At 38.0% G+C, this 11159-nt stretch overlaps 1 protein-coding gene across 3 annotated transcripts in view; it reads left to right on the forward strand.

The window, feature by feature from the left end:
• Positions 1-10940, forward strand: part of CCDC90B (coiled-coil domain containing 90B) — a 55505-nt gene extending 44565 nt beyond the window's left edge. For all 3 annotated transcript variants that reach the window (XM_082844926.1, XM_082844927.1, XM_082844928.1), the window contains one exon: positions 8146-10940. In XM_082844926.1, coding sequence (XP_082701052.1) covers positions 8146-8201 — 56 coding nt within the window. In that variant the 3' untranslated portion in view covers positions 8202-10940. The remainder of the gene's footprint in view (positions 1-8145) is intronic.
• The last annotated feature ends 219 nt before the right edge of the window (positions 10941-11159 follow it).

The following is an 11159-nucleotide window of genomic DNA, read 5'->3' on the forward strand; positions in this document are numbered from 1 at the left end:
AATCAGCGCAGTTTGCAGTGTTCATTCCCACTTTCAAAATAGACCTCAAAGCACCCCAGGTTAGGAAGAGCTTTGTATTCCACTCAGCTTCTTCTAGTGTATTTACCTAAAGAGTTATCTTCCTTTCCTTTTTTCACTGAGGATTTACAACTAACAGTTCTGAAGGCACCACCCTTTATTTTTAAGAGCAAGAGCAACTACCTTGGAGACAGGTACACATAGTGTTGAGTCCTGCTTCCACCACTTGCTAGCAGTAAAACTTTGGGCTTGTTGCCTCGTCTGTATGATGGGAATACTATCACCAACCTCATAGGGTTTTAATTATGGATAAATACGGTGATACATGAAATTCTTTAGCACGCTATCTGGAACATGGTAAGTAGTAGCATGGTAAGTAGTAGGATCAAATGAGAGAATGTATAATTGACCAGTGGCAACAAGACAAGAAACTGTTTAAGTGTTATTCTTTCTCCTCAACTGTCCAGCTTCTTCCTGTCTGAGAGAGACCTAATCCCATTTCTTAAAGGGAATGATCTTGTCATTAATCAAGTTTCAGTAAGTAGTGACCAAATGGGATAATGTATAATTAGATTTACACATTAAAAATAGGATAGCCTTAACTATGAAAGGCTGTTTCTCGTGTCTTTTTTTTTTTTTTTTTTTGTTTGGCTGCGTGCAGGCTTTCTCTAGTTGCGGCACGCGGGGGCTACTCTTCGTTGCAGTGCACGGGCTTCTCATTGCAGTAGCTTGTCTTGTTGCGGAGCACGGGCTCTAGGTGCATGGGCTCAGTAGTTGTGGTGCACGGGCTTAGTTGCTCCGCGGCATGTGGGATCTTGCCGGACCAGGGCTCAAACCCGTGTCCCCTGCATCAGCAGGTGGATTCTTAACCACTGTGCCACTAGGGAAGTCCCTCTTGTGTCTTTAATCATAGAAGTTTGCTCTTCATCTCAGAGTCTCTATTTTAAAATCATGGCTGTTTAAACAGACTAGAATCTAGGGAGTCCCTAAAAGCCTCACCCAAATTCACCTTCTTAAGGAGAACAGAAAGGTTTTCTATCCAGTATGATGTAACATAGAGAACAGGTGGTATATTAACTGTTTAAAAAGCCTGATGCGGGCCTTCCCTGGTGGCACAGTGGTTAAGAATCCGCCTGCCAGTGCGGTAGACACGGGTTCTAGCCCTGGTCCGGGAAGATCCCACATGCCGCGGAGCAGCTAAGCCGGGGCGCCACAACTACTGAGCCTGCACTCTAGAGCCCGTGAGCCACAACTACTGAGCCCATGTGCCACAACTACTGAAGCCTGTGCTCCTAGAGCCCATGCTCTGCAACGAGAAGCCACCACAGTGAGAAGCCCACGCACCGCAACAAAGAGTAGCCCCCCCGCTTGCCACAACCAGAGAAAGCCCACAGGCAGCAATGAAGACCCAACAGAGCCAAACACAAATATATTAATAAATAAATAAATTTAAAAAAAAATAAAAAGGCTGATGCTTTCTCTGCCTTTTCTTCTACCTCATTGAGTTTTTTTTTTAAAGGGCTTCCATTAAAATTTCATTTTTTATTTATAAATTTTTAATAATTATGAAATCACTTTTTCTTTTTGCCTTTTTTTTTAATAATTGCCTCACCATACCGTGTTAGTTTTCTGTTGCACAACAAAGCGAATCAGCCATATGCATACATATGTCCCCATATCCCCTCCCTCTTGAGCCTCCCTTCCATCCTCCCTTTCCCACCCCTCTAGGTCATCGCAAAGCACCAAGCCGATCTCCCCGTGCTATGCTGCTGCTTGCCACCAGCCAACTATTTTACATTCAGTAGTGTATATATGTCGATGCTCCTCTCACTTTCTCCCAGCTTTGCCCTGCCACCCCATGTCCTCAAGTCCATTCTCTATGCCTACCTCTATTCCTGCGCTGCAACTAGGTTCATCAGTACCATTTTTTTTTTTTTTTAGATTCCATATATATGTGTTAGTATAATGGTATTTTTCTCTTTCTGACTTACTCTGTATGACAGACTCTAGGTCCATCCACCTCACTACAAATAACTCAGTTTCATTTCTTTTTATGGCTGAATAATATTCCATTGTATATATGTCCCACATCATCTTTATCCATTCATCTGTTGATGGACATTTAGGTTGGTTCCATGTCCTGGCTATTGTAAATAGTGCTGCAATGAATATTGTGGTGCGTGTCTCTTTTTGAATTATTGTTTTCTCAGGGTATATGCCCAGTAGTGGGATTGCTGGGTCGTATAGTAGTTCTATTTTTAGTTTTTTAAGGAACCTCCATACTGTTTTCCATAGTGGTTGTATCAATTTACGTTCCCACCAACAGTGTAGGAGGGTTCCCTTTTCACCACACTCTTTCCAGCATTTATTGTTTCTAACTTTTTTGATACTGGCCATTCTGACTGGCATGAGGTGATATACCTCACTGTAGTTTTGATTTTCATTTCTCTACTAATTAGTGATGTTGAGCATCTTTTCATGTGCTTCTTGGCCATCTGTATGTCTTCCTTGGTGAAATGTCTGTTTAGGTCTTCTGCCCATTTTATAACTGGATTGTTTTTTTTTTTTGATATTGAGCTCCATGAACTGTTGGTATAGTTTGGAGACTATTCCTTGGTCTGTTGTTTAATTTGCAAATGTTTTCTCCCATTCTGAGGGTTGTCTTTTTGTCTTGTTTATGGTTTCCTTTGCTGTATAAAAGCTTTTAAGTTTAATTAAGTCCCATGTGTTTGTTTTTATTTCTGTTACTCTAGGAGGTGGTTCAAAAAGATCTTGCTGTGGTTTATGTCAAAGAGTGTTTTTCCTATGTTTTCCTCTAAAAGTTTTATAGTGTCTGGTCTTACATTTAAGTCTTTAATCCATTTGGAGTTTATTTTTGTGTACGGTGTTAGGTAATGTTCTAATTTCATTCTTTTACATGAGGCTGTCCAGTTTTCCCAGCACCACTTATTGAAGAGGCTGTCTTTTCTCCATTGTATGTTCTTGCCTCCTTTGTCATAAATTAGGTGCCCATATGTGCATGGGTTTATCTCTGAGCATTCTAACCTGTACCCTTGATCTATATTTCTGTTTTTGTGCCAGTACCATACTGTCTTGATTACTGTAGCTTTGTGGTATAGTTTGAAGTCAGGGAGCCAGATTCCTCCAACTCCGTTTTTCTTTCTCATGATAGCTTTGGCTATTCGGGGTCTTTTGTGTTTCTATACGAATTGTAAGATTTTTTTGTTCTAATTTTGTGAATAATGCCATTGGTAGTTTGATAGGGATTGCACTGAATCTGTAGATTGCTTTGGGTAGTATAGTCATTTTCACAATACTGATTCTTTCAGTCAGAGAACATGGTATATTTCTCCGTCTGTTTATGTCATCTTTGATTTCTTTCATCAGTGTTTTATAGTTTTCTGAGTACAAGTCTTTCACCTCCTTAGGCAGATTTATTCCTAGGTATTTTATTCTTTTTGTTGCAATGGTAAATGGGAGTGTTTCCTTAATTTCTCTTTCTGATTTTTCGTTGTTGGTGTATAGGAATGCCAGAGATTTCTGTGCATTTTGTATCCTGCAACCTTACCAAATTCATTGATTAGTTCTAGTAGTTTTCTGGTGGCATCTTTAGGATTTTCTATGTATAGTATCATGTCATTGGCAAATAGTGACAGTTTTACTTCTTCTTTTCCAATTTGTATTCCTTTTATTTCTTTTTCTTCTCTGATTGCTGTGGCTAGGACTTCCAAAACTGTTGAATAAGAGTGGCGAGAGTGGACATCCTTGTCTTGTTCCTGATCTTAGAGGAAATGCTTTGAGTTTTTCAGCATTGAATATGATGCTTGCTGTGGGTTTGTCATAATATGGCCTTTATTATGTTGAGGTAGGTTCCCTCTATGCCCGTTTTCTGGAGAGTTTTTATCATAAATGGGTGCTGAATTTTGTCAAAAGCATTTTCTGCATCTATTGAGATGATCATATGGTTTTTATTCCTTAATTTGTTAACGTGGTATATCACATTGATTGATTTGCGTATATTGAAGAATTCTTCCATCCCTGGGATAAACCCCACTTGATCATGGTGTATGATCCTTTTAATGTGCTGTTGGATTCCTGTTTGTTAGTATTTTGTTCAGGATTTTTGCATGTATATTCATCAGTGATATTGGTCTGCAATTTTCTTTTTTTGTGATATCTTTTTCTGGTTTTGGAATCAGGGTGATGGTGGCTTCGTAGAATGAATTTGGGAGTGTTTCTCCCTCTGCAGTTTTTTGGAAGAGTTTGAGAAGGATTGGTGTTAGCTCTTTTCTAAACGTTTGATAGAATTCGCCTGTGAAGCTATCTGGTCCTGGACTTCTGTTTCTTGGAAGATTTTTAATTACGCTTTCAGTTTCATTACTTGTGATACGTCTGTTTATATTTTCTAATTCTTCCTGTTTCAGTCTTGTAAAATTGTACCTTTCCAAGAATTTGTCCATTTCTTCATGGTTGTCCATTTTATTGGCATATAGTTGTTTGTAGTAGTCTCTTATAATCCTTTGTATTTCTGCAGTGTCCGTTGTGATTTCTCCTTTTTCATTTCTAATTTTATTGATTTGAACCCTCTCCCTTTTTATCTTGATGAGTCTGGCTAATGGTTTATCAATTTTGTTTATCTTCTCAAAGAACCAGCTTTTAGTTTTATTGATCTTTGCTATTGTTTTCTTTGTTTCTATTTCATTTATTTCTGCTTTGATCTTTATGATTTCTTTCCTTCTACTGAATTTGGGTTTTCTTTGGTCATCGTTCTCTAGTTGTTTTAAGCGTAGGGTTAGATTGTTTATTTGAGATTTTTCTTGTTTCTTGAGGTGAGATTGAACTGCTGTAAACTTCCCTTTTAGAACTGCTTTTGCTGCGTCCCATAGGTTTTGGGTCATCGTGTTTTTGCTGTCATTTGTTTCTATGTATTTTTTAATTTCTTCTTTGATTTCTTCAGTGATCTCTTGGTTTTTTTGTAGTGCACTGTTTAGCCTCCATGTATTGTGTTTTTCACGGTTTTTTTCCTCTTAATTGATTTCTAGTCTCACGGCATTTTGGTCAGAAAAGATGCTTGATATGATTTCAATTTTCTTAAATTTTCCGAGGCTTGATCTGCAACCCAAGATGTGATCTATCCTGGAGAATGTTCCATGTGCACCTGAGGAGAAAGTGTATTCTGCCACTTTTGGGTGGAATGTTCTGTAAATATCAATTAGATCTATCTAGTCTATTGTGTCATTTAAAGCTTGTGTTTCTTATTTATTTTCTGTTTGGATGATCTGTCCTTTGGTGTAAGTGGGGTGTTAAAGTCCCCTACTATTATTGTTACTGTCGATTTCTCCTTTCATGGTTGTTAGCATTTGCCTTATGTATTGAGGCACTCCTATGTTGGGTGCATAAACATTTATAATTATTATATCTTCTTGGACTGATCCTTTGATCATTATGTAGTGTCCCTCCTTATCTCTTGTAACAGTCTTTATTTTAAAGTCTCTTTTATCTGATATAAGTATTGGTACTCCAGCTTTCTTTTGATTTCCTTTTGCATGGAATATCTTTTTCCATCCCTTCACTTTCAGTCTGTATATGTTTCTAGGTCTGAAGTGGGTCTCCTGTAGAAAGCATATATATGGGTCCTGTTTTTGTATCCATTCAGCCAGTCTGTGTCTTTTGGTTGGAGCATTTAATCCATTTACATTCAAGGTTATTATTGATATGTATGTTCCTATTACCATTTTCTTAATTGTTTTGGGTTTGTTTTTGTGGGTCTTTTTCTTGTCTTGTGTTTCCCACTTAGAGAAGTTTCTTTAGCATTTGGTGTTAATGAATTCTCTTAGCTTTCGTTTGTCTGAAAAGCTTTTGACTTCTCCATCGAATCTGAATGAGATCCTTGCTGGGTACAGTAATCTTGGTTGTAGGTTTTTCTCTTTCATCACTTTTAAGTATATCCTGCCACTGCCTTCTGGCCTGCTAGTTTCCACTGAAAAATCAGCTGATAATCTTATGGGGATTCCTTTGTATGTTATTTTTTGTTTTTCCCCTGCTGCTTTTAATATTTTTCCTTTGAATTTAGTTTTTGTTAGTTTGATTAATATGTGTCTTGGGGGGTTTTTCCTAGGGTTTATCCTGTATGGGACTCTCTGTGCTTCCTGGACTTGGGTGACTATTTCCTTTCCCACATTAGGGAAGTTTTCCACTATAATCTCTTCACATTATTTTCTCAGACCCTTTCTTTTTCTCTTCTTCTTCTGGGACCCCTGTAATTCAAATGTTGGTGCATTTAGTATTGTCCCAGAGGTCTCTGAGATTGTCTTCAATTCTTTTCATTCTTTTTTCTTCATTCTGCTCCTCAGCAGTTATTTCTACCATTCTGTCTTCCAGCTTACTTATTTGTTCTTCTGCCTCTGTTATTGTTATTGATTCCTTCTGGTGTATTTTTCATTTCAGTTATTGTGTTGTTCATCTCTGTTTGTTCTTTAGTTCTTCTAGATCTTTGTTAAACATTTCTTGTATTTTCTCAATCCGTGCTTCCATTCTGAGATTCTGGATCATCTTTAATATCATTACTCTGAATTATTTTTCAGGTTGATTGCCTATTTCCTCTTCGTTTATTTGGTCCTGTAGGTTTTTACCTTGCTCCTTCATCTGTGACATATTTTTTTTGCCATCTCTTTTTTTGTTTTCTCTTATGAGTGGGATTGTGTTCCTGTTTTACTGGTTGTTTGGCTTGAGGCTTCCAACACGTGTTTGTAGGCTGTTGGGTAGAGCTGGGTCTTGGTGCTGAGATGAGGAACTCTGTGAGACCTCACTCCGATAAATATTCCCTGAGGTCTGAGGTTCTCTGTTAGTCCAGTGGTTTGGACTTGGAGCTCCCACCACAGGAGCTTCCTCCTAACCCTGGGCTCACAAATCAAAATCCTGCAAGCTGCATGGGGTGGCAAAAAAAAAAATAACAAAGTAAAAATAAAATTAGACTAGGAAACTAACAGATATGTTAGAAATAATGTAAAAATAAAAATATAGATGAATCAACAACCGGAAGGGACATCAGTACCACAATAGTAAAAATGAGGAGGAGGAGGAAAAAGAAAAAAGATGGGGGGGAGGGCGTTGGCTGTGGAGAGCAGGACCTTAGCAAGGGTGAGGTTTGGGCGATGGGCAGGGCCAATGCTCAGGACCCACAGGGCTGGAAAAGGCCCCAGGGGCTCCAGGGGGAAGGGCTTAGGCTCAAGCAACAGAAGGGACCCAGGTGTGCCCCCCACCCCTCGTTTCAGAGGGCAGGGGACCTCACCTTGGAGCCCAGCAGGCTTCCTGGGCTCGAGTGGGCAGGGCAAACGCCCTCCTCTCCTGCTCCTCCAGTCTGGGGTCTGGGAGTGCCCCTCCTGCCTGCCACTCCTGATCTCCCCAGCCTCCTTCCTATGCCCCCAGTACCAGTGCAGCTGGGTGGGAGGGTGGCGAAGGGGGAGCCTTGGAGGGCAGGGGACTGGCCTGGGAGCTCAGCAGGCACGAAATCATTTTTAAATGTACTGAAAAGGCAATTAAAATTTTCTTTTGGATGATACGGATGTCTATTTTACTGGCTTAACTACGTAATTTTTCAGTACATGTAAGAAAGGTGGTTTTTTACTTATAAATTATTTCTAAAATTAGAGTTTGTAATTATTTAAAGTAGTCATTGTTAATAGTGCTAATGTTAATAATGACTTTAAACACTTTATAGATTCTAACTGACATAATGTACACTTTTAAATTACTGTCATCCTTATTCTGGTTTAAAATACAGGAAGATTTTAAGAAGAATTGATATTAATCCAGCCCTAATGGATATCCTTTATCCTTAGCTTAATTTTCTAGGGAATTAAAAACCTAAAGTAGAAAATTGGTTGGATTGGGAATTCCTTGGTGGTCCAGTGGTTAAGACTCCATGCTTCCAATGCAGGAGGCGTGGGTTTGATCCCTCGCTGGGAAACTAAGATCCCACATGCCGCGCAATGCAGGCAAAGAAAAGAAAACTGGTTGGATTTCCTGATTTTGCTTTCAATTTAAATTGAAGATGACATTATTCTCTTTGTCTCTGCAAGATAATCACAAATGCATTACCTATAACATGTTTTCTTCTTTTCACAGCCTCAGTGTTTACTTGCCTGGCAATAGCGTTGGGATTTTATAGACTCTGGAAATAACAGTGAAACTACTATATTATGCTCCTACTCCTGCTGCTGTTGACTTCTTAGAACAAACACTGTGCCAGGATGGATTTACTCTGAACATTGAAAGTTGCAGTAGAAACTTAATACAAGATTATTTAAAGTACATATGGACTAAAGGAAATGTTTTAGAATGGGAAGGTGTATTTTGTCTTTGTTTTTTATATATGTCTTTATTTCATTATGTTGAAAAGATGCCATTCAAAACCTGATTGATTTGAGATAGACAGGCATTTTGTCTTTATCCTTTTGATAGCTCATAGAAACTGAACCAGAGTTTTCTTGTTTGCTTGAACAACTGTAAATCATACAGGATTTCTTTGGTATGTGTTGCAAACTTGTTTAGTTATAAATAGGGAATCTAACGTATAGAGCAATCAAAAGACTGACCTTGTATGGTCCAGCAAGTGAGAATCAGAGGCTCTCCAACTAAGTTTTTTTCAAAGAGCTAACAGCTGGCTTGTTTTCAAAACAAAACTTTCTGTATTTTGATTCAAAATACCTCAGAATCCTCTTGCCTAAGAAAATTCTTGGCACACTGTAGATAAATTTGTGTTGGATTAATAAATAAAGACCATATAGGTTCCATTGTAATAAACTCTACAGTACATTTGCTCACTCATTAAATAAGAATGCCTGCTATGGGCCAGACAACATGCTGGTACCCATGTGCACAGAGCTGAACATGGCTTCCTTATCATGGAACTGACAATCTTAGTTGGAGAAGACAGACAGTAAACAGGTAAATTATTCATTTGTTACAATTTAAAATATGCTAAAATATTGAGAGGGAGTATTTCTTTCCTCCATGTGAAGGAAGCTCCAATAGCATAATATTGTAATCACTCTTCCTTCAACCACCCTGCCCTAGGTGATTAAGTAAGGTGAAAGGAGAAACAAGGCCCAAGTAGCCCAGCCACTTCTCCCCATTCCTGTTTGGGACCAGCCTGTCTACAGAGAACATTCATTCTGTTCTGCTCCTGTAGGATCAAGTTCACCTCTACAGGGTGAGGCCTGCTCTAGTACAGTGATACTTGGGACAAGGTAAGTCCGATTCGGGGGTCAGTGATAAGTTTACTGGACTGAAGATATTAACCACATTCTCCAATATCCGTTTTATCAGTAAATAAAGGTATTATTTAGGTCCTTATATCAGTTCATTTTTTTGAGTTTATTTTTGTATATGGGGTTAGAGAATGTTCTCATTTCATTCTTTTACATGTAGCTGTCCAGTTTTCCCAACACCACTTATCGAAGAGATTGTCTTTTCTCCATGGTATATTCTTGCCTCCTTTGCCGAAGATTAATTGGCCATAGGTGTGTGTGTTTCTCAGCTCTCTATTCTGTCCCATTGATCCAGATGTCTGTTTTTGTGCTAATACAACATTGTATTGATTACTGTAGCTTTGTAGTATTGTCTGAAGTCTGGGAAGGTTATGCCTCTAGATTTGTTCTTTTTCCTCAGAATTGCTTTGGCAATTCTGGGTCTTTTGTGGTTCCGTATAAATTTTAGGATTATTTGTTCTAGTTCTGTGAAAAATGTCATGGGTTGTGGTCAGAAAAGATTCTTGAAATAATGTCTATCCTCTGAAATTTGTTGAGGCTTGTTTTGTGTCCTAGTATGTGGTCTATACTAGAGAATGTCCCATGTGCACTTGAAAAGAATGTGTATACTGGTTTTTTGGGGTGTTGTGTTCTGAAGATATCAATTAAGTCTAACTGTTCTATTGCGCTATTTAGGATCTCTGTTGCCTTATTGATTTTCTCTCTGGAAGATCTGTGTCCATTAATGACAGTGCAGTGTTAAAGTCTCCTACTTTTATTGTACTCCTGTCAATTTCTCCCTTTATGCTTGGTAGCATTTGTTTTATGTATTTAGGTACTCCTATATTGAGTGCATATATGTTAATGAGTGTACTACCCTCTTCTTGTATTGATCCTTTTATCATTATACAGTGTCCTTTATCTTTCTTTAAGGCCTTTGTTTTTTAAAGTCTATTTTGTCTTATATGAGTATTGCTACCCCCACTTTCTTGTCATTTCCATTGGCATGAAATATCTTTTTCCATCCCCTCATTTTCAATCTATGTGTGTCCTTCACCCTAAAGTGGATCTCCTGTAGGCAGTATATTGTAGGTTCTTGTTTTATTATCCAGTCTGCCATTCTGCGTCTTTTGATCAGAGCATTCAGTGCATTGACATTTAAAGTAATTATTGATAAATATATATTTATTGCCATTTTAAACCTTGTTTTCCAGTTGATTTTGTATTTCTTCTTTGTTCCTTTCTTCTTTTTGTGTTTCCTTTTGTGATTTGATAGTTTTCTTTTGTATTATGCCTGAGTTCCTTTCTTTTGGGTTTTTGGGAATCTATTGTATGTTTTTTTGATTTGTGGTTACTCTGGTTTTCAACTATGTTAACTGTCACTATATCTACTTGCTTTAGACTGGTAGTCATATGAGCTCAAACACATTCTAAAAGATCTACATTTCTTACTCCCCTTCCCTACATTTTGTGATTTTCATGTCCTATTTTACATCTTCATGTTTATCCTTTTCTGTTCAATCATTTTCACAGAATTTTTTGGATTGTTTTTTAACTGTGTACTGTCTTATTTAAATGATCTTCAATCCTTTTATATATTTACCTTTTCTATTGTGATTTTTCCCTTTCCTATAGATTGTTGCTTCTTTTCAATTTAGAGAAGAGCTTTCAATATTTAAGATAGGTTTACTATTGCTGTTTACTCTCTTAGTTTTTGCTTGTCTGAGAAATTCTTTTTGTCTCCTTCTATTCTAAATGATAATCTTGCTGGGTAGAATATCCTAGGTTGCAGGTTTTTCCCTTCCAGGACTTTGAATATGTCTTGCCATTTCCTTCTGGCCAGCAAAGTTTCTGTAGAGAAATCAGCTGATAACCTTATGGGGTTCCTTT

Source organism: Leucopleurus acutus, assembly GCF_964270905.1.
Source record: "Leucopleurus acutus genome assembly, chromosome: 8".
NCBI lineage: Eukaryota > Metazoa > Chordata > Mammalia > Artiodactyla > Delphinidae > Leucopleurus > Leucopleurus acutus.